This window comes from Stegostoma tigrinum, chromosome 15, assembly GCF_030684315.1.
Source record: "Stegostoma tigrinum isolate sSteTig4 chromosome 15, sSteTig4.hap1, whole genome shotgun sequence".
Taxonomy (NCBI): Eukaryota; Metazoa; Chordata; class Chondrichthyes; order Orectolobiformes; family Stegostomatidae; genus Stegostoma; species Stegostoma tigrinum.
In genome coordinates, this window is record NC_081368.1 from 24,947,439 (window position 1) to 24,968,318 (window position 20,880).

Genomic DNA, 20,880 nt, shown 5'->3' on the forward strand with positions numbered 1-20,880 from the left:
TGAAGAACAGTCATATTAGAGTTAGGGTAAGCATCTCCAGCATCATGCTTTTATTTGTGAAGCTTGCCTTGTTTAACCTGCTGTTGATGACTGAGCCCACTATGTGGAAAGAAAGCTGTATATTTTTTCTCAGCAAATGACATTGAAAAGCAACCAGTAATCCTTCTGACTGCTTGTGGATCTGCAGCATTTTTAGCTACGAGGTGGGACGAGGGGATAGGTAGGAGAAAAGACAGGTTAGGAAGGCAGGGACGAGCTGGGCTGGTTTTGGGATGCGGAAGGGGAGGGGAGATTTTGAAGCTTGTGAAGTCCACATTGATACCTTTGAGCTGTAGGGTTCCCAAACGGAATATGAATTGCTGTTCCTGCAACCTTCGGGTGGCATCACTGAGACACTGCAGGAGGCCCATGGACATGTCGTCTGAGGAATGGGAGGGGGAGTTGAAATGGTTCGCAGCTGGGAGGTGCAGCTGTTTACTGCAAACTGAGCGTTGGTGTTCCACAAAGTGGTCCCCAAGCCTCCGCTTGGTTTCCCCATTAAGTAGCCTTTAGGGAAGTGAAAAAGCAGCTGATGTCATCTAAGGTGTTGGCCCACTATGACTCAAAGCAAGAGATACTGTTGATATGCGATGCTTCCCTGTATGGTATCAGGGTAGTGTTCGCTCAACAGTGGCCCAATGGAGTGGAATGCTCAGCAGCAGATGACTCCCAGACTTTAGCTGAAGCCAAATGCAAATATGGCCAGATAGAGAAGAGAGGTTTGGCGGTCATTGTTGGTGTGAGGAAGCTCCACCAGTGCCTCTACCGCTGGGAACTGATCATAATAACAGATCACAAACCCCTCCTAGGGCTACTGAGGGAAGACAAGCTGGTGCTGCCCATAGCTTTCAGTGGAATTCAGTGGTGAGTCCTTATTCTCAGCACGTACAAGTTACAACACGATCTAGGAAGGCATGCGGCTAATGTGGATGCCTTGGGCAGCCTCCTACTGGCAGATACTCCATCAGTGATGCCTTTCCTGGAGAGTTTGTTCTGGTTTTAAACTTCCTGGACACCCTTCCAGGGACTGCGGACACAAAAATCCTGTCCTAGCAAAACTAAACAGCTGGTGGTGATGGGAGAAATTGAAGGGCCATCGCAACCAGGGCTGAAGCATTTTTTCACCCAGCAAGACCAGGTCACCACAGAGGATGGCATATTACTGTGGGGAACCAGGGTGATTGTCCTGAGTAAAGGTCACTACTAGATACTGGCTGATCTAGACCAGGATCATCCAGGGGATTCCAGGATGAAGGTGCCAACAAGAAGATCTGTCATGGCCAGGGTTGGGTGCTGACAAAGCTGTGTGTGTGGGGCAGCGCCCAGAGTGCCACCAAGGACAAAGATTCATGGGAATGACTGGAAAACTCCAGACTTGGTTGCAAGTCAATTCTGCCGGTCCTTTCATGGGCCGAATATTCCTGGTCATTGTGGGTGCCCATTCACGATAAGCTGTCTCCTGGAAATATTGGTCACAGACAATGGGGTATCATTTACGAGCAGGGAATTTGAATATTTCTTCAAGGCAAATAGCATTCAGCACACGAGGACAGCTCCATACCATCCACTGTCCAATGGTCTAGCGGAAACAGCAGTCTAAACATTGAATGCAGGCATAAAGAAGCAGTGTACAGCATCAATTGCTACCAAATGGCCCCAGTTCTTGTTCAATTTATAGGTCCACCTCACATGCAACAACAGGGATGGCTCCAGCAGAGATACTGATGGGGAAAAGGCTCTGCGCCAGGTTAAACCTGATATTCCCAGACCTGGTTGGGGGGGGGGTAAAATGGCAGCAGGAACGCCAATGCCAGCCACGTGCCTCCTTTAAGTCAGAGAGACAATTCAATTCAGGGGATGAAGTTTGGTGTCAGAAATACCACTGCACGGGTACAAGGAAAGGTTGATGCAAGGGCAGGTCCCATGACTTATGAAGCTCGGGAAGGTGATACTGTCCTGAACAAACATCTGGATCACCAGAAAGCTGTTACCTCTCAAACAGGGCAGGAGCAAAACATACCTGGCCCCTCAAAATAGAAAGAAGGCCTGTAGGAAACAATTGGTTTTCCTCTGCATCTAGAGTCCAAGAAGCCTCAGAGTCCGAGATAGATGCAGCCTCGATACCATTACCTCTGGAAGAAGATGAGGAAATTCTCCCAAGACACTCCGGACCAGGTTACACTGTGGAACATACCGCCATGTCAGAGGCCAAATCATAGGAACCGGACTTAGGGCAAAAACAATCGCAGCAAAAGCTACAAGAGAAAGACCAGGCCTACATCACCAGACACAGGGGGAGGGACACAGTGACTGGGACCAGGTTGATTTCATTGACTATGAGGTTCTCGACTGGGCTTGTTAACCTGGGTCAATCAGGAAAGCCTTGGCTTTGGGATTAGAATCTCCTCAGTTCAGGGGACTGACTCTGAGCTGGCCACAGCCACTGTACTGTGCACAAGTAAATAAAGGGTGACAAGGTGATGGGATATTGGCCTCTGTGTAGTTATTTCAGTCTTCATCCAGCCTACTATTTCATTCCGATCCTTCCAGTTTACATTTTGGAGTAAAATCAACCATGAATTTTGCTGGTCCTTATCAAAAAAACTCAATATTTCTTCTTGTATATTTTATTCTTTGGTGTTTTTACCATTTAAATGGTGCATAAACCACCAGTGACATATTTTCCCACTATTCTTCACCTTGACCCAAGCCAGTTTTCACATTTTGATCTCTTGAACCATGGTCACTTCTAATCACTGCATATATGCCATCTTGATTAACTGTGTTACCTCCACCCAACCCTCCATCCTCACCTCCCTGCCCAACCCCACCTCCTGCACCCTCCCCACACCACACCTAGCATCCTCCTCCTTCTTAAATGTCATGCATGCCACAACATTCAGGTCATTATCCTCTCACCATACATGCATGTCTTCAAGATGGCTTTCAGATTATATGCATTTATTTCAATATACACTCTAAATTTGTTTATTTTGTTATGAATGCTACATGCATTTAGATACCAAAAAGTTGTGTGTCTTTTTAACAGTTAGTCTTGAATGCAAGTGTGCTCTAAGGTTGTTTCTCTGTCTTTTGCTGTCACTCACTGACTTTCAGTTTCTATATTACAATTTTAGCTCTTCTGCCTTGATTCCAGTCCTTAATAATCCAGGCTATGTCTACCAAACTCACCCCATTGTTTAAAGCCCTCTCTACTTCTCTAAATATTCTAGAACACTGATCCTAACATAGTTCAGGGACTGACAATTCCAATGGTTTAGCTCCCACTTTCTTCAGTAATCATACCAGTGCCCCTACGTGAAATCCACCTCATGCACACTAGTCTTCGCGTCACATATTCATTTCAATAATTTTATGTTCCCTCTGCCAATTGGTACATGGCTCAGGTCACAATCCAGAGATCATTACCCTTGAGATTCTACTCGTCAAGCTGTTGCCTACCTCCTCCTTTCATGTAAGCAGAATATCTCTCCCAACCCTACCTGTATTATCAGCAACTACTTGGATCTCAACAATTTAATCTTTACCCCCCCACTCTGGGTTTCTGGACAGTCCTGGCAGATACCCCAGCCCTTGTACTGAAGAAGCAGCACAGCTATCTGAACTCAACACTCTTGGTTAGACAAGATAGTGTCTATCCCCCTTACTGTACTATCCCTACTACAACTGCATTCTTGTTTGGTCTACCCACTTTAATAGCTTTCTGGACAATGGTAGCATGATCATTTAGTTCAACCAGCCTGAAGGAGTCACTGTCTTCTCCTGAACAAAAAGTCCCCTGCCACCAACAAAATTAGAAGACCCAATCCCAAAGGGTGTGACCAATTCCTGGAACAAAGTAACCAAAGTAAGTTTTGCCCTTCCTGATGTGTGGCTATATCCGTAGTTTGGCCTCCAGCTCATAAACTCTGAGCTGCAGCTGCACGGTGTTTAAATATTTACTGCAGATATGTTTATCCAGGATGAACCTGATACCCAGGAGCACCATTATACTACAGCTGTGATACATCACCTGTACTGTCATCCTTAACATGCTTTGATTCACATTTAAAGAACTTACTTAATTATTTCCTCATTTTGTATTTTGTCAATCCTACTACCAAAAGTGAGCATCTGCACTACTACATTCTATTTTTACCTCGCAGTCAGCGGTTTGTTATTCCTCTCCTGCACTACTTTCCCATTATAAAACCACTCTCATAGGCTGTCAGATTCAGTAGCACCAACAACTTGAAACCAGCTTCCCTCCAACCAACTGGTTGTTAACGCAACAATCTGACTGTTCCAAAGTCATTCATTGTGTGAAAAGCCTTAATAGGTTTCAATGCAATTGACAAACTGTTACGTAATTACAAGCACTTAGGGACTTGGCTTGTGACAAAGTTCGGATTGCTGGAGCTTCTTGACGGTTGAAGAACATTCAAACGAACCAATCACGGCAAATATAACAAATGTATACTATAACAGCTTGCGAATAGAAACTGGAGTGATCAGCCTATTTGTCTCCAGTCGCCACATTTACATTGCCAGCAGTTGCTGCTGTCTCTAAAGGTCATGGCCAGTTCTTAAGATGAGTTTCAGCACTTCGAAAGACAGCTGTGCTTCCACAGGACTGCCAGCAGCCCTAATGCCTGAATTTATGAAGAGTTTAACAGTGTTTTGGATATAAAGATAGCAAGTGCTTCTCCCATTTTATGGTGTCTAATCTGCCTCCTATTAAAAGTAAATTATATCTCTTTTCTACAGTCTTGTTCTCTCTCTCTTTGTTACCAATCATCTGGCCTTCATTTAGGAATGCAAACTGAAATTAAAGTATTACAGTATTAAGCAATTATATTTTCATATATCTAAGAACTATTCCTTCTTTTCTCTGAGACCTGGAATAGAAAATCAGTGGGGCGTATTCATCAGAGTCACAGGCTAATGACAGTTTGAATTGAGAGGTTAATATACAAACACAAATTTAGCAATATAATATGTGCTTGGGTGTGAGACAACTAAATAAGATATTATAAATAAGATAATAAATACTGTATTCTACGTTGCCAATAGTTTGTGGGGATGGCCATAGAAATTGTACTAAAAAGAGTTATCTAGTTACACAGTTACTGAAAGAGTTATCTGGTTATTTCTAATGTGCAATTAAAAAGCTTCTGCAGGTTAAACATGAATGAGGGTTGGATGATAGGAAAGGAATGATGGCAAAGACTGAAGATGAACAGCTGCCACCAATAGCTAATGACCTTAATTACATAGATTTGTATCACCCAAGTTCCCGTCTCATATAATTTTAAGAGATGGCAAATTGTACTGCTGAAGTCTAGATAATTAATACACTCAAGACTAAGCTACTGAAATTGCCTAGTGGAGAACTAATTTGAAATTCTTAAAGAGGAAGCATATTATTTTAAATAGTCCCATGGCCTGCACACATAATACAGCCACCTATGCACCCCTCACTATTATTTTGAACAACTAATTAGCTGCAGTGAAGCATTGTGTGCACGTGTTCTCTCTTCTCCTGTTAGCGAGCATTACAAAAATTGGCTACTGCAATACTGTGGCTAGGGACAAGGCACAGTCACCTCCCCAAGAATTTCACAGTTGTCTCCTTCCAGACTACCTCCAACCAGTAGTTCAATATATTCCATGTGGCAACACAGAGATCAGTAATTGTACAGTTCCCTCCCTTTATAGTTTTTACAGCTTTACAGCTTACTGCTGTATCATTCAGTACAATATACTTCCAGATAAAACTGTAGAAGAGACGTAAATTCCGAGCTGTGAATTTAAAGATGTTTACATTAAAAACAGATTTTAAAAAGACCCCAAAATCACATTATCATCTATTTGGAGAGTGTTAACTGAGGTTCAGTCTTTTCTATTGCGCAATAATTATCCCTTTTGCCCAAATGTAGCACAGAACTGATTGAAATGTTCATTGCACACAGAATAATTGCTCCTTACTTGATCTGACAGCGGTTCCTAATCATTAAGCTGCATTTTTCTGGTCCATGTTACTTCTATTACAGACTACTTAAAATATACTAATAATTCCGCAGAATTTATTATTTGTTCACTTCATCTTAAATAGGACACAATCAAATTCTTCAAATAAATCAGTGGGTAAATGCACTGATGCAATACTGAACTATAAAAGTTAGGAAATTCTCCAATTCAATTATGTCAAACTGCTACCAACCATTGGGCAGGCATCACACAGTAATGTCCCCTGTATGCTTTCACTATATCATCCTTTCCAGAAAATGTACATAGCTGAATGCCATTTGCCTAAAGGGTCAAATCATGAGGTAATGGTCCAATGGTGAACCCACCTGCCAGGATATCCCCATTGACAGTCAGGTATGAAGGACATGTATATTGGTGAGGTGACAGGTGATCTTGGACAGTGGCTGAGTTATCTGACAATATTTTCAGAAGATGACAGACTTTAAGGGTAAAATGGCAGTATCACTGTCTTCTACTAGATGGTAATGAATAGATAGAATTTCTGGCTGCAGAATTTGCGAATTAGCATATTTTCACAGAGCATCTATCACCTCAATTTTCCACTCTTTCACATCTAGCTTCACTATGGCCCAAATTCTCTGTCATGGAAATTGGTCTCTAATTCAATTGATGTCATTAATGCACCTCAGGACCTGGAGGAAGTTGTAATGTGCACACATTCACAACAACTATCAAGGAAGTTTCAATGCCTTGCCCATACTGATCTATGATTCCAACAGCAATGGGTTCTTATAGCCTGAGCCATGCAGGCTTGGATATTTGCCCTGTGCTTAACCTGGCTTTTATAAACACCTACTGACAGCTTTGCATAACAGGTGTAAAGCCTGCTGAGGAGGTGTAACTCTGAGTAAATTAGTTCGTGTATCAAAGCATTCCAATACCCACAGCAATGTTCAGTGCCCAGGTCAGCAATGCTTATACCCCCCCCACCTGTTCACCGTCTTGTCGATGGTGAAGGCACCCCCACTGTACTCCACACCCCCAATTGCACAATGGCTAGTGTTCATCTCTCCTGCAGTTATTCTCTTGACTCATCTTCTTGAATCTCCCATTCACCGATATTGGAAGAGTCATCATTATTAGGGATCATGGTGGCAGGGGTAAGGGTCAGAAGTAAAGTTTCTTCCTGTTTTCATCGACTGAGGTATTGTGAACATGCTTAGAGTGAGAGACGGGAGTAAACATGTCCTCTTCTATTCAAATTAATATTGTTGTGGTTTATTTAAATATATTTTTGCATCGCTTTGGGCAGGGGAAATAAACGGATATAGCTCTTCTTTCACCTCAGAGAAAAGGTCCACCAAATAGGCTTCATGATGGTGCGGCCTATTTACAGGCTTTTAGCTCTAAAATCACTCTGTCACTTGATACTGGATTCCACTCATGATTGCAAAAGCTACAGATGTTACATGCAAGCTGAATGTGTAAGTATGAAATAACAGAAACCTGACAGTGTGTTCACTAGGCATGCATCCTCAGCGCACCCTCCTACCAAGGTGAGATCTGGGCTACAAATGAGAAGCAGGGGTTAAGGCTGAACAATTTCCACCTTTGCTGCCCATGCATTGGGCAAGGTCAGTAGCTCAGAAGTCCTAGAGGGTCCTGTTTCCATCAGAATATTCATTGCTAAGCAAACAATGTCTGCGCTAGGTCGCCCGCATTTAGAGCCAGAGACAGAGTGCGATACAGCGCGAAACCGACCCTTCAGTCCAACATGTTCATGCTGAGCAGATATCCTGAACTGACCTAGTCCCATTTTCCAGCATTTGGCATCCCTCTAAACCCTTCCTGATCATATACCTTATCGGATGAAAGATGGCCCTATAGCCATCTAAACAATCAAATGGCCACTAGGAGAATACTTCTGGGTACCCTTACCTCTGCTACACTCCTGCAAGTGGCACATAAAGAAACAGTTACTGATGCCGTAACCGCTGGAGGACAACTGTTCAGGGGGACCTGAGTAGGAATTCACTGCACAGCTGTGAGAGAAGCGGGTCCAAAGAACACTAAAGCCATTTAATCATGTGTGTCATCAGCCTACTGTCTTCCTTTGTAGAAAATGCTGCAGCAACCACTATTCATATGGTTCTCCTCAGCATAACAAACAATTGACTACCACAGCACAAACCACTGCCTCCAAACAGAAAGCTACCGAGGAGCTTCACAGAATCAACTGATCATACGTAAGCACTGAAATCCTTTCATCCTTACTGTCATTATTTGAGTCTGATGATGGGAGTGCTAATGAACACAATAGCTTTAATTTAATTTGATAAAATACAATTGAACTAATTATTACTGAAGCAAAGAAGAAAGATATAATTGTGCTACTTTTTGCATTTTTGCAAATCTGAAACTACTTCACAAGCATTGACTCACTTTACAAATATTCACAGTTATTTTGTAAGAAGGCCTGTCAATCACTTCAAGTTCCATAAATAGCCAGTTACATAAATGACCACATAGCTGATTTTTAATTGTGTTCGTTAAGGAATAAATATTAACAAGGACACAGATAGCCACCTGTTCTTCCTTAACTAGTGGCAAAGGATCTTTTATGTTCATCTGAACAGCTAGGTAAAGCTTCAGAGAAAAAGAACCTCTGATTCGTACAGTACAGCAATGAAGCTAGATAATGTATTCCAGTTCTGAAGCTATGTACAAATGTTGAAATTAAGAGCAGGAGTAAGCCATTTAGTCCCTTGAAGCTGTACTGTCATTCCATTTTCCAGCCTTTCCCCGTAATTCTTCGATTCCCTTATTAATCAAGAATCTGCTTCAAAATATTCAATGAGCCCATCTTAATCACTCTCTAGAGAAGACAGTTCCCATGACCATTTGGGAAAAGCAAATTCCTTCTCTGTCTTTGATGGGAAGCTCCCTATTTTTAAGCTGTATCCTTGTTTGAGTTTCTCACCCGAGGTAAAATATCCTTTCAGCTTCTACTCTGTCAAGTCTCCTTCAGGATCTTAAATATTTCAGTAAGTTCTCAAATCTTCATCCAAACTCCAATGGATACAGACCCAGCCTGTCTAAACTATCCTCATAAAACAACCTCCTCTCCCAGGAACTAGTCCAGTGACCTTCCTGTGAACTGTTTCTAATGCAATTGACTAAGCAATGTAAAACTGGACACAGTATTCTAGATGGGATCTCACCAGTACACTATGCACTTCAGTAGAATATTCACAACCAATATAGGTAATTTGATGGAAACGAGAAGGTAGATTTTCAACTGAGAAAAATTGCAATCATGTATCTATGTTTGAAAATCCTCTAATCTGTTGTCCGCCAATATTATTAGCAAAACATTTTGTATCCTCTTAGCAGTCCTAAACAAAATGATTGATAGCGTGAATATTTTTTCTTGCCTCTATAACATTCAATTTGTAATTCTTGCAACATATAAGGGATTAATATATTATTTCACTTGTTGGAAAATTAACACTCCTCTTCTTCCATATATGCAATTTTTAATGTTCTAGACAATAGACTTGTGGGTAGCTTTAACTGTTAGCTCAGCACATCCATTAAAGCAGTTATTGTTTTATCGAGGAGACCTTTGAAAGTAATCCTTGCACTGTTATAAAATCATCATAGAACATTTAAGCAAATTGCTCCAATTATTTAAAAGAAAAATGTTGCCTCTTACTCCAAAGATTAGAATAACTGAGTAACTGGGACTTCCAACAAATGTGTGGGAGAAGAAAAAAGCTGTGGCTTGCATGTGTATCCTTACAATCTATCATCGCACATTATTTTTATCTCAAAGTACAGCTCATCCCCAATCTCTCCTTCCTAATTACAAGACTGTTTACCTTTCTGTGATTCAATAAGTCAGAACTGCCACTGTGGAGGAAATAAATTGTTCTATAACATCATGACCATTGGATATGGAACAGAGAGGTACAAGCATTTTAATTGTGCACTCTAAATCCTGTTGGCATTTTTAAAATGCATCACTCTTAAACATCCAAAATGTGAGATGTAACAGATGAGCACTCCTGATCAGCCCTTGTGTGCAAACCTGATTTAAAAACACAGTGGTGTATATAACATAAAATCAAGCAAATAGTTGCACTTCAAAGAATGTTTCTGGTTTCTAAATAATAGGAATGACTTAAACACAGGTGCTGAAACAAAATTAATAGCAAGTATACATGTGAACAGTATTACAAGAAGCAGGATGTCTATGAATACTTTTCATGTCTTCTAATGAACGCTTGTCGAACTAATTCAAATAAAGTATCAAAACATGTCTTTAACCTACTGCCTATTTTTGTGCTCCTTTAAACAGTAGAGGTCTTTCCAGATGATATGCCTTTAAACTTGTGTAATGTGTAGGATTCTGAACACTATTGCAAACTTAGTGGAAAATGAATAAGGGTAAATTAAATAGGCCTGCAAGTTGGTAATTGCAAGTGAGAAAGTCTGGCAATGATTTTTGAGAACCCCCCAGAACCATTTGCTGCTAAACAGAAATTTTATATACTTCAGCAAAAAAACTAATTACTTTGTGTCAAAATGAGAATTTTAAGTACGTGTAATGATACAGCTGTAACCTCAAATTACATAACTACAAATGAAAAGTAAGGCATAAAAACAGTGACATCATGCACAAAATTTTTAATTTCACTGGTGCTCTCACATTTTTCGAGCATTGTCTTTTTTCCTGCCTGAACGGCGACAATTTCAATTACTGAATTTCACTTTTCACTTTGTAATACGCATGGAATTGAAATCATGGTAACTCTGGTTCCTTGCTGCAGCATTATTTAGTCACTGACTAAATGGGGTGACATAATTTTGATATAACATTTGGGCTTGCTTTCTCAATATTTCAGCATGTAATTTTGTTCAAGTGTATATAAACACCAGTGAAGTTTCCTTAAGCAAGTCTTTGGAACTGCTGGCAATCCACTTTGAATGTTCATGTGCACCTCAAAAATGAGCAGTTCTTCACTCTTAGATTTTACTTACAGAATCTCCTTATTCTAAATGGATCCCTCACTGACAAAGACACATTATTTCTCAGATATGACTGTTTCATAAAATTCCTCTCAGGTTACTGTATTACCTGAAAAAGACATCAAGAATAGTAAAGTAGCATACCTGTTTTATTTTGAAGAACTCCTCAGTTTTCCTGTTGCTTGTGGTCATTATTGATATACTACCTTTTTATCAGGAAATAGCTCAGTCACTCTGACTACTTAGCCATTCTTCAAAAACAGGTAGAAGGTTTTGACTGGTATGTAGATACATGTTAGATGCAGCTCCATGACACCAAGCTCCTCAGTTCAGTCACGTTGCTATAAAGAGTTAGCAAGCCTCACAGGGTGAAAGGAAAATCACCAGAGTCATTTTACATACCTGATAATGAGGTCAGAGCAGAACAGGCTTGATAACGGGTCTTCAGCCACAGTTGTGAAGAAATCTTATCTCCAAATTGCTGAGCAGAGAGAAATAATGGGCAGCAACGCAGGATAACCAACTCCAATATGAAACCTACTGGCTCTTCTTGTTGTGCTTGTTATCTTGAAATAGCCTCACGCACTAGCAATTATCCCACACATCCCAATATAAAATTTGAATGTAGAATCAGGACAGAAGCTGAATGGGCTACACTGACTGTGATTCGATATTTGGGAATGTAGCACTACGTTTTGGTAATGTCAGTCAAGTTTGTTGGATATGAAATGGAAACAATTACTCATGTCTGTCTGGGATATCTTCAGTTTAATAAAAATTGTTAGCTTGAGTTGTACACAGGCAAATGTAGCCAACCGGTCAGAGATTTGCAAAATTTGTTCATGCAATAGTTTATCAGAGGGAGATTTGCTCCATCACCAGATCTTACACATTTCCTGGCAATTAATGGCATTGACAGAGACAAGAAGTAATGTAGATGCAATGGTACAAGGAAAAATGTGTGAGGAACTGAAATATAGTCACATCAGGTAAAAAGTGTTTCAAAATTCAATGACCAAGAACATGGATTAAATTTGCAAAGTCATTGAAGTTGGTCCTCACCTGTACGATTATCTTTCCATTGATTCCATCAATTTCTTTACAGTCATGTGTTTGCTGTATCTGATCATTCCAGTGGATACTCCTGCAGAGTGTCTACATATATGTTAGGTATTTTGTGAAATATTTCACAGCCCCTTTGTGCCAACAGATACTGCCGCCTGTTTCATAGTTTTCAACTGAACCATAAGACCCGAAAACATAAGAGCTGAATTAGGCCATTCAGTCCATAGCGTCTATTCTGCTGTCCAATCTTGGCTGATATGTCTGTCAACCCCATTATCCTGCCTTCTCCCCGTAACTCTCAATCCCCTTAACAATCAAAAACCTATCTATCTATCTTAAATACCCACAGATTCACCACCCTTTGGCTGAAGAAATTCCTCATCTTAGTTCTAAAGGGTCGTCACTTCGCTCTGAAGCTGTGCCCTCAGGTCCTTGATTCCACTACACGTCAAAACATCTTTGCCACATCCACTCTATCCAGGCCTCTCAGTATTCATAAGTTTCAATGAGATCCTCCCTCAACCATTCAAACTCCACTGAGTACAGACCTAGAGTCCTCAACTGCTTCTCATAAAGAAATTGCAGGGCCCCTAGCAGAAATATTTGTATCATCTATAACCACAGGTGAGGTGCCAGAGGACTGGAGGGTGCCTAATGTTGAGCCTTTATTTAAGAAAGGTGTAAGGAGAAGCCTGACATCAGTGGCAGGTAAGTTGTCGGAGGTAATTCTGAAAGGTAGGATTTACATACATTTGGAGAGGCGAGGTTTGATTAAAGATAGCATGGCTTTGTGTGTGGGAAATGTCTCACAACTGGATTGATATTTTGAGGAAGTAACTTGATTTGATTTTTTGCGGGCAACATGGTTGATATTGTTTAGATGGACTTTAACAAGGTTCTGCAGAGTAGACTAATTAGTAAAGTTAGGTCACATGGGATTTAGGGAGATCTTACCAATTGGATACAAAATTGGCTTGTTGGTAGGAGACAGAGAATAGTGGTGGAGGGTTGTTTTTCGAACTGGAGGCCTGTGGCCAGCCGTGTTCTACAGAGATTGGTACTGGGTCTACTTTTGCTCGTCATTTATAATAAATGATTTAGATGGAAATATATGACAGATGGTTAGTAACTTTGTGGATGACACCAAAACTGGAAGTATAATGGACAATGAAGAAGGTTATCTAAGATTATAAAGTGATCTTGATGATTTGGGTCGATGAGCTGAACATATCGAACATAGAACATAGAAAAATACGCGCAGAACAGGCGATGTTGCGCCAACCTGTGAACTAATCTAAACACATCCCCCTACACTATCCCATCATCATCCATATGCTTACCCAAGGACTGTTTAATTGCCCATAATATAGCTGAGTAAACTACATTGGCAGGCAGGGCGTTCCACGTCCTTACCACGCTCTGAATAAAGAACCTGTCTCTGACATCTGTCTTAGTGGCACATGAAGTTTAACTTGGATAAATGCGAGGTATTGCATTTTGGTAAAACAAACAAGCAGGACACATACATTAATGGTAGGGCCCTGAGAAATGATATATAACGGAAAGATCTAGGGGTTCAGGTATATAATCCTTTAAAATTTGCGTGACATGTGAGCAGGGTGGTTAGGAAGGTGCTTAGCATGCTTGCTTTCATTACTCTGACCTCTGAGTATATCAACTGAGATGTCATGGTGAGGATGTAACAGGACATTGGTGAGGTCTCTTCTGGATTACTGTGTACAGTTCTGGTCGTCCTGCCTTGGGAAGGATATTATTAAATTGGAAAGGGTTCAGAAAAGATTTATCAGGATGTTGCCAGGAATGGAAGATTTGAGTTATAAAGATAAACTGGGAGTTTTACCACTGGATTTAAGAGGTTAGGGGGTGATCTTATAGAGGTTTATAAAATCATGATAGGCACAGATAAGGTGAAGGGTAACTTCCCACGCGTAGTGAGTTCAAAGCTTGGGGGCATACTTCTTAGGTGAGACATGCAAAATGTAAAAAGGCCAAGGGGCAACATTTTACAGTGGTTCGTATGTGGAATGAACTGCCAAGAGTAGGTAGATACAGGTACAGTGGCAACATTTAAAAGGCATTTTGGTAAGTACATTAATATGTAAGTTATGGAAGGGTTTGGGCCAAAGTCAGGGAAGCAGGATTACTTGGTTTGGGAACATGGTTGGCACGGACCAGTTGGACTGAAGGGTCTGTTTCCATGATGTACGACCCCATGACTCCATTTGACATGCCCTTCATCCCTGGGAACATTCTTGTGAACCTCCTCTGGAACACCTCCAAGGCTAGCACATTCCTCTTTAGAAATGGGGCCCAAAACTGCTCATAATATTCAAAATGCAGTCTGACCAGAGTCTTGTAGAGCCTCAGGTACATTTCTGCTCGTGTATTGTAGCCCTCTTGAAATAAATGTTAACATTGCATTTGTCTTTCCAACTGCCAACTGAATCTGCATATTAACATTAAGAAAATCCTGAAATAGGACTCAAGTCCTTTGTGCTTCAGATTTCCAAAGCCTTTCACATTTTCTGACATTGAAGATATGAGCTGGAGTAGGTCTTTCAATGCCTCAAGTCTGCACCACCATTCAATATGATCATGCCTGATAATCAAACTCGATGCACAAATTCCAGCGTCCCCATATATCCCTCAGTCTCCTTAGCCATAAGAGGTACATTTATCCCTTTCTTGAAAACAATGTTTTGGCCTCAACCAATTTCTGTGGAAGTAAATTCCACAACTCACTACTCTCTGGGTGCAGAAATTTTTCCTCATCTCCATCCTTATCTTTAAACTATCACACCTAGTTCTGGATTCCTCACCATCAGGAACATGCTTTGTGTATCTAACCCGTCTAATCCTGTTAGAATCTCACAGGTTTCTACGAAATTACTCCTCCCCCCCACCCCCAACCCTCATTCTTCTAAACTTCAGCGAATACAATCCTAACTGACTAAATCACTCCTCATACATCAGTCCAGCCATCCCGGGAATCAATCTGGTATATCTTTACTGCACTCTCTGTAGAGCAAGAACATTTTTCCTCAGTCAAGGAGACCAAAACTGCACATTAGATACCAGGTGCGACCTCATCAATGCCCTGTACAATTGCAGCATGGCATCTTGCTGTACTCAAACCCTCCTACTATAAAGACCAGCGTTACTTTTTTAAAGAAATGCTTGTGGGATGTGGGCATTGCTGGTCGGCCAGTACTTATTGCTTGCCCACAATGCCCTTGAGGTAGTGGTGGTGAGCTGCCTGCTTGAACCATTGAAATCCATTTGCTGTGGGCTGACCAGCAATGCCATTAGGAATGGAATTCCAACATCTTTATTGTCTGCTAAATCTGCATGCTTACTTTCAGCAATTGGTGAGAGAGGACACCCATGTCCACTAACATTCTCTTTTCAAATTTACAGCCATTGAAATAATAATGTTCCTTCCTATTTTCTTCTCTGAAAGTGGATAACCTCACATTTATGCACTTCGTACTACACCAGCCATACATCTGCCTCCACACTCAGCCTGTCCAAATGACAGAGCGTCATGCCTGCATCTTCCTCACACCTCACCCTTCCACCCAGCTTTGTGTCATCTGCAAATTTTGAGATACTGTATTTTGTTCCCTCAACTAAATCATTAACATAGATTGTAAATAGCTGAGGTCCTAGTATCAGCACCTGCCATTGCAATAAAGATCCATTCACTCCTACTTTTGGTTTCCTGTCTGCTAACCAATCTTCTATCTCTCTCAATAAACTACACCCAATCCTATGCGTTTTAATCTTACACATTAATCTCTTAAGAGGAATTTTGTCGAAAGCTTTCTGAAAATCAAAATAAGCCCCATCCACAGTCTCACCTGATCAACGCTACTAGAAAAATCCTCAAAGAATTCCAATAGATGTGTCAAGCTGATTTCATATTTGTAAATTCATGCAGTTGTGCCTGATTCTACTACTGTTTTCTAAGTGCTCTGCTATAAAATTCACAGTAATAGACTCTAGCATATTCTCCTCTACTACATCAGAGTCACTGGTCTATAATTCCCTGTTTCCCCTCTACCTCACTTTTTCATAAATGGGGTTACATTAACTATTCTCCAATCTGCAGGAACTGTTCCAGAGTCTAAGGAGTCTTGGAAGATTCCACCACTGAATCCACTATTTCTTAGGCCACTTTCTTAAATATCTTGGAATGTAGATTATTAGACCCTGGGGATTTATCAGCATTTAATCCATCGATTTCTCCAACACCATTTATCTATTAATACCGATTTGCTCAAGTTCTTCCCACTCATTAAGCCTACACTCCCCATCATTTCTCTAACCTCCCTTAAACTCTCTTGTATATCCTGCATCATGATTCAGATGGCAGGTCCAAGATTTTCACTGCACATTCCCATGTAACTAATTGATGCTAGAAACTATAATATTAACTGAAAACAATTTACTACATTATTTCTCATTTACATCTAAAAGGATTTTGAAGGTGACTACTCATGCACTGTACTAAGCTTTCACAGCATCCTGTTTTAATCACCAGTGCTACAAGACTGTCAAAAACAGGAGCAGTTGGTCGGTAAAGCAAAATCATACCTGTATGTGTTCTGCAGTGCAAAAATTAGAATGAGACAGCTAATTAAATGAAGGCAAGGCTTCATTTAAAAAAGAACAGCTTATCTGTGCTTTCTAATCTGGTCCACATGCAAGATTTATAGCTCACCTTGTACTGGTTGAATGGTGATGGAACAGCAAGACTCACCTGCTTGCCATCCAAGGTGTACAGCTTCTTCACGACCCCAGTTTCCAGCTTGATGGCCTCAGTGATGTCAGTAAGAACTTGCTCAAAGGAGTGTGCTGTTTTCTTGTTGAGCAGAACTCTCACTGCTTTCCGTGGCTTGACTCCACTCCGTATGACAGTCACCAGTTTAGGGCGAACAAAGTCCTTGGTTTCTTTGACCTCCGTCATGTGCTTGGCACTGGCCAGGGACTGTGGTACTTTCTGGGTCGCAGAAGCTTTGACATTCACAGACCAATTGGGATTTACATTCTTGGTGTAATCCACCTTTTTGAAGATGTCATGTGATGAGCAAACATAACTCTCCCCTAAACACAAAGAAAAAACACCAGGTCATATTTGTTGCTGAAATTTAACATAGACAAAAAGTGTTTGATATAGTTTGTTTTGCCTTTGACTCAGAAAATATTGTTAAACAACTGCCTCAGAGATTAGATTAGATTAGATTAGATTCCCTACGGTGTGGAACCAGGCCCTTTGGCCCAACAAGTCCACACCACCCCTTGCAGCATCCCACCCAGACCCATTCCCCTATAACACTCACACATCCATGAACACTACAGGAAATTTAGCATAGCCAATCCACCTAGCCTGCACATCTTTGGACTGTGGGAGGAAACTGGAGCACCCGGAGGAAACCCACGCAGACACGGGGAGCATGTGCAAACTCCACACAGACAGCTACCCGAGGCAGGAATCGAACCCGGATCCCTGGCGCTGTGGGGAAAGGTTTGGAGTGATATGGGCCAGGAGCAAGCAGGTGAGACTAGTTTAGTTTCTTCGGCATGGACTAGTTGGATTGAAGGGACTGTTTCCGTGCTGTATGACTCCATGACTCTATAACAACTGTAACCAGGAATTCCAGCTTTATTTAGTATCTTCCTTGCCCTAGAGGTAACGAGAGGAATTACGGAGCCTTATTATTCACCTTGCTGAGATCAGCTAACAGGAAGCCCACTATTGTATGTGGAACGTTCCAGGCCTGGTACTGAACATTACCCTCTGGGTCATTAGGAAGCTATGGAAGAAAGCTTATTGCAAAGTTTGTTAAAGAACAATCTCACAGTGTTTGGCATGCCCTGAGTCTCATTATTCAAGTGACAACAGAAAATTTAGGGGAGAGCAGTCGGAATGGTTGTTTGCATCACCCACACTATATGTCCTGAACTAATTAACGAGAAAAAATTGAATGGTTTAGGCAGACTATGGCAGAATTAATGGAGAAATCCAAGACCTTAACTGTCTATTTCTATTGACTGATGGAGTTAAAGCTGACATGAGTGGCTGTGCATAGCTAAAAAAAACAGAAAATGAACAGAGTGGGGTGGAATGAGGCAGCAGTGAGTGAAAAGAAAAATCATTTGAGTTATTATTTAAAAACTATGAATGCAGATTGAGAAGTTGTAATGCCTGTAAAGTGGTTATATTGCTGACCAAATGACTATCGGGAAATTTCAATTGCTCATCCAATCCTTTGACAGTTCTGATGTGTCTGCTGGGAAATTTCTTCAAAGTACAAAATGGTCTACTGCCTACATGCTCCACTTTGAAGTTTACTCTCATTTGTTACATAAGCAATTTTATTTTTAAATAAGGCAGTTAGGTCTTGCCAAAAATCTGTGTTTTCTAATCTTACACAAACACACACATGCACGTGCAATCTGGATTCAGAAAGTATAGGAGGCGGCTGCTGAAATAGCTGATGCCAGCAAAAAAACAGTTGCAAGTAATTTAAATTATCCAGTGTTTGACAGAATTGCATTCTTGAATAAAATACTACATAGCTTTCACATTAACTGTTAGGTCCCCTTAGTCATTGGCACACCATGACATTCCCAGTTACCCTATGAAGTCTTTACGTCAGTTTCAACTCCTTAAAAGACACCAAATCATGTCGAAGTACAGTTGCAAAAGTCCTGGCTGCCCTGTACTAATGCTACTCAATCGTTATTTTCCATGTTTGAACCAAGACTGTTAGGGTTGACAGCCTATTCAATCATGGGGAATAGTACGGTCCAACACGGCCCTCATCCAACATCGACAAACATGTGTGCACATTCCACCACAGGTTAATGGGCTAAGCTGCAAAATGAGAACCCTAACTGATATTTGAAACATATAAAATCCTGAGGGGATCTTGACGGGGCAGATGTGGAGAACATGTTTCCTTTTATAGAAGAATCTAGAATTAGATTTAACTGTTTTTTTTAAAAAAGAGTCGGCGTTCAAAACAGAAAAGAGATTAAATTTTTTTCTCCCAAAAAGTTGTGGGTCTTTGGAACTCTCTTCCTGAAAAGGCAGTGGAAATACAATAGTTGAATATTTTTAAAGGTGAATAGATTCTTGGTAGGCAGGAGGGAGAAAAATTATCAGGGACGGCAGGAATGTTGATGTGAAGTTGCAATCGGATCAGACATTATCTTAATTGGTAGTAGACTCAAGGCGCTGCATGGTCTATTCCTTGCTCTTACGTTCTCTCTTCTGCAGCCGAAGAGCATTGTGAACAACTATATTGACACTGCTGTCACACCAACTAAGCCCAGCTAATTCAGCACAGTGGAGGGCTCAAACCTGCAAACACTCTGATCTGTTAGCATCAAACCCAAACAGCTATATCGCTTATCCATCAACCAAACAGGCGAGCAGAACCAGAGATAATTTAAATCGATTATCTCAGTACAAAGCTTGTTTTCTGGTACTAGCTGACAGCTAAGTGCAATCTTGTGAATTGTTGCATGAAATATATGTAATCATCAATATTGTTTAACAAAGGCAAACCAACATAAAAATGCTCTGTTAGCAAACAAAGTTCATTAATGAAAAGGTAGGTTTTTTCAGACTCTTGAGTCCAATTACTCAGAGCTTGCAGTATTGAATGCAGAACAAAGCCCATAAAATTAATCATGTCTCCAAAGAAAATAAATTCATAATGAGATAATTAACAAAATGGTTAGCTGTCGCATAAATACTGCAAAATGAAGGCCAAACAAGTTAACACAGAATGTAGGCCAAAGAAGTTAATGCAGAATGTAGGCCAAACAGCTTTACAGAGACTGTATTAAACAGTCGCTTACAAAGCTATCAGCTCTACCCACATTCTGCTCTCAATTTTCTCCTAAATTACAGGAATAGAAACTGAAATGGGGGAGTTCACTAATTTTCCATAATTTCTCTCCTTTTGGTTACAATTCCATCAGGAGTATACAGCAGCCTGCCCAATCACTACTTACTCTACATTCACATGATGGAATGAACTGATAGGCTGTCTTGATGAAGGTCTAACAGATTTGTTATAAAATTCATATTTAGTTTTCTCGTGGTGGTAGTGATTTCTGCCTGGGTATAAATTATTTTAAAAAATAGAACAGAGTTCTGAGGAAGGGCCCCTGGACCCGAAACATTAGCTCTGTTTTCTGCTCCACAGATGCTGCCAGACCTGCTGAGCTTTTCCAGCAACTTTGTCTTTGTTATAAATTATTTTACTTTGATGCATATAAAATCTAACGTGTAACCTGAAATTAATGAGCAAATAATAGGGTCCCAAATAACACTACTTATGGGTTCTGGAGTTAAATTCAAAACTTATTTTTACTTTTTACTTTTTGTCTGTATAAAACTAACATACACATCTGTCCAATATAAAAATGGTACCAAAAAATGATATTTTCAAACATTTGGCAAAAGGGTGGTATGTGGGCTTCAGGCCAGTACTCTGTACAAAGCATGCCAAATGCAATAATATATCTAACATGATATCATGTGTGTATGTCACAATGTGGTCCACTGCCTGAGTCTCTGCAGAGGCTGTAACTTTTGATGACTCAGCCCTCGCTATGAATTTCAGTCAATTATTAAATTTTATGTGAAGTCAAAATCAACAACAAACCACACTCAATCAACAGATGATTTTATGAATCTAAGAATCCAATATCCCA

At 40.6% G+C, this 20,880-nt stretch overlaps 1 protein-coding gene across 4 annotated transcripts in view; it reads right to left on the reverse strand.

The window, feature by feature from the left end:
• Window positions 1-20,880, reverse strand: part of LOC125458638 (neuronal migration protein doublecortin-like) — a 168,405-nt gene that overhangs the window by 140,863 nt on the left and 6,662 nt on the right. For all 4 annotated transcript variants that reach the window (XM_048544060.2, XM_048544062.2, XM_048544061.1 and 1 more), the window contains exon 3: window positions 16,910-17,253. In XM_048544060.2, the coding sequence (XP_048400017.1) occupies window positions 16,910-17,253 (344 nt within the window). The remainder of the gene's footprint in view (window positions 1-16,909; window positions 17,254-20,880) is intronic.